General features: G+C 38.8%; 1 protein-coding gene across 1 annotated transcript; it reads left to right on the top strand.

Annotated features, from left to right (window-relative positions):
* Window positions 1-974: 974 nt before the first annotated feature.
* On the top strand, window positions 975-4,751 carry LOC110726678 (tyrosine-sulfated glycopeptide receptor 1-like). The gene has a single exon (XM_021906150.1). The coding sequence runs from the start codon at window positions 1,246-1,248 to the stop codon at window positions 4,501-4,503; it is 3,258 nt and encodes a 1,085-aa protein (XP_021761842.1). The 5' UTR covers window positions 975-1,245; the 3' UTR covers window positions 4,504-4,751.
* Window positions 4,752-5,210: the final 459 nt, after the last annotated feature.

Genomic DNA, 5,210 nt, shown 5'->3' with positions numbered 1-5,210 from the left:
AAAGGGGTTGGTAGAAGCAATTATATTTAAAATTGACTTCATAAATCTTTAAAGACTCTTCTAGTAAAAGTCAAGCAAAAATGGAAAATATGCATAATTAAGAATAAATTATTTATATACCAAATAACTCCTGATTCTGTCGTAAATTCTCAATTTCATGAAATTAACACCCTCGTTATTCATCAATGATATGATTGATACCAAATAAAAATCCGATAAAAAAAGTGACTAGGTAAGGGGGAGAGCATACATATATATAGGAATATAGGATACTCTCAGGCTTTCACAAAACAATATGAGAGTCAATATTGGTTATGATTTTGCCCACAAGCTACCAAAAACGTGTGTTAGTGTGTATGATGCTATTGAAGGTGGGGGTGAAAAAAAAAAAAAGGGGAAGTGGGGGGTCCAAAATGGGAAACAAACAAAGATGGTAGACTTCAAAAAGAATATTATTAACAAGAGCACTCTCTCTTCAAAGTATTATGTCATTGCCAATACCCCAAATATCATTTTCATCATCAATAATAATTATACTATATAGTGTGACATTTGTTATCATAACCATCATTATTATTATTATAATAACCATATACAAGTATTAAATAATTCCAAATTGATGCCCACTATCCATAATCTAATCAATTTTTATCTCTACTAATTCTATATCATTACTCATCATATTAACTCTCTATTTCTCTCTCCTAAATCTTCCCTGCTTTTATTTTATACACCCCTAATCTTAACCCCAAAAAAATAAAAATAAAAAATCCCATCTTTTTTAATCAAAGTCCACTCTCCTCCACATAGCCGCCCTAAAAGTAAACGCTTTCTTGTAACCTTTTTTCTTTTTGGCAAATACAAAAAAAATTAATCTTTTCAAAAAAAAAAAAAATTTATTTAAATATAACATAAAAATAAAAGAAATCCACATCAACATCAAATTATTTAATTTGATTTTATTTCCATATTATATTATAAAAATTTTATAATATGATTAAAATTCTCTGACCTTAGAGCAAAGAGTTGAAGATGGGTAAGCATACAAACATGGGAAGTGGAAGCCCACATGACTGGACCAAGCACCCATCTTCACGTCCTCTTCTTCTGGTTTTTCTGATCAATCACAGCTGAATTAAACCATACCAAAATAAACTGTCCCCTACTACCAACAATAACATTCAATTAATCACACTTACAACAAACTTACATACTTACCAAAAATTTAATTTCATTCTTTAAGCCATGCTTGTTGAGTTTCTTCATCACCCTTCATTTTCCCAAACTAGTACTTGTTCTTGTTACCATCTTATCTTCATCTTACTGTTATATTTCTTCACATTCTCCCATCAGCAGCAGCAGCAGCTTTGTCATCGAAACGATCAACAAACACTGCTTAGATTCTCTCATTCGGTATCCTCTTCTTTTGGTCCACTTAATTGGAGTTCTGTCTCTGATTGCTGCTCCTCCTGGGAAGGAATACGTTGCGATGATAAGGGCCGGGTTGTATGGCTGTCGTTACCTAGGAGAGGATTGACAGGCAATATATCGGTTTCGTTTGAGAGCCTTACAAGTCTTTCTTACCTTAATGTTTCTCATAATTCTCTTTCTGGGTTCCTCCCTAGAGGGATTTTTAGTTCGTTGAATAGACTTGAGATCATTGATGTTAGCTCAAATCGTTTTGATGGCAACTTGTCAGCATCTTTTTTGCTGAATGGTAGTTTCCCTTCTGCCATTCAGGTTGTTGATATTTCAAGTAATCAATTTCATGGAAAGATTGAGCCTGCTTGGTTTTTTTCGGGATCGAATTTGACCAGTTTTAATGCCAGCAATAATGGAATATCTGGTCAGATTCCTTCTTCCATATGTACCACTTCTCCTATGATTATAACCCTTGATTTCTCCAACAACCATTTTGATGGAGATATTCCTGTTGGACTAGGCAGATGCACCAGACTCCAAGTTTTCCGAGCAGGTTTTAATTCTCTGATCGGATTACTTCCTGATGACATTTACAGCTTGCAGTCGCTGCTTGAATTGTCCGTGCCTGCGAATAGCATACGCGGAACCATTGGAGAAGGTATGCTTAACCTTACCAACCTCAAGGTCGTCGAGTTGTTCTCAAACCAATTTTCTGGAATGATCCCTCTGGATGTTGGGAAGCTCTCGAACTTGGAGGAATTGCACCTTCACATAAACAATTTCAGTGGTTCCATACCAGCATCCTTGATGAACTGCACAAAACTCGTAAAGCTTATCTTACGGGTCAATTCCCTGCAAGGTAACATCTCTACACTTGATTTTTCAAGCCTAGTCCAACTCCAAATACTTGACCTTGGTAACAATAGGTTCACGGGAAATTTGCCAGAGAGCTTATTCTCATGCAAATCACTGATGGCAGTCAGAGTAGCCACCAACCACTTAACAGGACCGATTTCACCTAATGTCGTGACTTTACCATCTTTAACTTTCCTTTCACTCTCTAACAATACCTTCACCAATGTGTCGAATGCAATCAAGATTTTTGGGGGTTGCAGGAGCCTCACCACCCTTATCCTGTCCAAAAACTTTTATAATGAAGTTATGCCTAGTGATAAGAGCTTCATAGGGGCAGATGAATTCAAAAACCTGCAAGTTCTCGCTTTTGGAGGATGTGAGCTGAAGGGGAAAGTTCCAGAGTGGCTTGTACATATAAAGAGTCTGGAGGTTCTGGACTTGTCATTCAATAAAGTCACAGGCACAATTCCGGACTGGATTGGAACTCTGCCAAACTTTTTCTACCTGGATTTGTCGAACAATCTTCTAACAGGAGGATATCCGAAGCAACTCAACAGACTGCCAGCGCTGTTATCAGAGAAGGTTGCTGAAAAGTTGAATCGAAGTTACCTTGAGCTCCCAGTCTTTGTCGCCCCCAATAATGCAAGCACACAGCAATACAACCAGCTTGCAAACCTGCCTCCAGCAATATACCTCAAGGGCAACAAAATCAGTGGTAAAATACCAGTTGAAATAAGTCAGCTACAGAATCTTCATGTACTGGATCTCAGTGAAAACCAATTCACAGGCAGCATCCCACCAGAGTTTTCAAATCTTACAAACCTAGAACAGCTAGACCTCTCTCAGAATAATTTGACTGGAGAAATCCCAGCATCATTGCAAAGCCTGAATTTCTTATCAAAGTTCAATGTCTCAAACAACAACCTAGAGGGCTCAATACCGACAGGAGGTCAGTTTGACACTTTCACAGAATCTAGCTTTCTAGGGAATCCAGGGTTATGTGGTCGAGTCTTACAGCATCATCCTTGTTCAGACCCATCAATCGCAGGAACTGCACGTCAGTCTCTTCGTGGCAAAGGCCTAAACAAGAAACTGTTGTTGGGGGTTGCCCTTGGTGTCTGCTTAGGATTTTCATGCATGTTCATGATTCTGGTATATTGGATAATGTCCAAGAGAAGGATCCTTCCAGGGGGTGACAATGACAAGTTTGAAACAGAAATGAATTCCGGTTACTCCAGCTCCCGAGAGGTAGGCAAAGATACCAGTCTAGTAATGGTCTTCCCAAGCTATACCACTGAGATCAAGGATCTGACAATACTGGACATACTGAAAGCCACTAACAATTTCAACCAGGAAAACATCATTGGCTGCGGAGGATTCGGTTTGGTTTATAAAGCAACCTTAAACAATGGAGCTAAGCTTGCTATCAAAAAGCTTTCAGGAGATATGTGTCTGATTGAACGAGAATTCAAAGCAGAGGTGGAAGCTTTATCAATGGCCCAACACGAAAACCTGGTTTCTCTGCTAGGATATTGTGTCCATGATGGTCTTCGGCTACTGATGTACTCCTACATGCAAAATGGAAGCCTTGACTACTGGTTGCATGAGAACCCCAATGGCCCATCCCAACTTGATTGGCCACTGCGGTTGAAAATAGCTCTTGGAGCAGGTAAGGGGCTGGCTTACATGCACCAAATCTGTGAACCACACATTGTGCACCGTGATATAAAGTCAAGTAACATCCTTCTTGATGAGAACTTTGAAGCACATGTTGCTGATTTTGGATTATCCAGGCTCATTCTCCCTTATGCAACTCATGTTACAACCGAGCTCGTTGGAACCCTTGGGTACATTCCACCAGAGTATGGACAGGCTTGGGTAGCCACATTAAGAGGCGACATATACAGTTTTGGTGTTGTAATGCTTGAACTGCTCACGGGGAAGAGGCCTGTAGAGGTATCCAAATCAAAGGCATCAAGAGAAATAGTTGTATGGGTGCAACAATTGAAAAATGAAGGAAAACATGAAGAAATATATGATTCTGTCCTGAGAGGCAAAGGATATGAGCAAGAAATGCTACAGGTGCTTGAAGTGGCCTGTAAGTGTGTTAACCAGAACCCTCAGGTACGGCCAACAATCAACGAAGTTGTCGATCAGCTCAAGAATGTAAAGTCCTATCCACAGGCACCCAGGTCTGAGCAAGATTGTCCAGTAGAAATGAGGTGACAATTCTCAGTGCTTTGCAGCGGACCATCTGGTTTTATATTACTTTAAAATGTTATGCAAGATTTTTGCTACGCTTGATAGGGAAGCATACTGGCTGATTGTGCCAGAAGCCAGAAATCTCTTTGTACAAACTACAAAGTCTATTTCTTGTGAGTAAAAATTGTATACAATCAGAAACTCTCAAACACATTGTTCAAATGCAGAGATGCACATTATGTAGAAAAATAAATCACAGAGTTTTGCAAGTATCCTCTAGAAAATTTTTACATGTCATATATACATATACATTTGATAATTCACAATATAAGCTACCCCAGGACAATATATGCCACTTCACAATATAAGCCCCTCCAGGACAATATAAGCCACTTCACAATATAAGCCACTCCACAATATAAGCCACTACAGGACAAGATATCTCTTCACAGGCAAACAAAATGCAAGTATTCCCATATCTAAGGCTAAGACAGTTTTGAGCAGATTATAAGGATGCATAACTAAATGCTTCATGTTTGAGTACAGTCGCCGTACTGATTACTGGACCAAAAGGGAGGACCTTAAACAATCAATAGGGCCTCCTACCTTTCACCTCTATAAACAACTAATATATCTTCCATCAACTATAAAATTAGCACAAACAAAATTTAGAGTCTGTGAAGCTCTAATAGTTTCAACTTTCGAGCTAAGAAACCATATTCGTGCTTCCT

The sequence above is a fragment of the Chenopodium quinoa genome, unplaced genomic scaffold (genome assembly GCF_001683475.1).
Source record: "Chenopodium quinoa cultivar QQ74 unplaced genomic scaffold, ASM168347v1, whole genome shotgun sequence".
Taxonomy (NCBI): domain Eukaryota; kingdom Viridiplantae; phylum Streptophyta; class Magnoliopsida; order Caryophyllales; family Amaranthaceae; genus Chenopodium; species Chenopodium quinoa.
This window is presented reverse-complemented; position numbering and strand designations above follow the sequence as displayed.

Coding starts and splice junctions, on each gene's coding strand:
- LOC110726678 (XM_021906150.1), top strand. CDS start 1,246: ATGCTTGTTGAGTTTCTTCATCACCCTTCATTTTCCCAAACTAGTACT.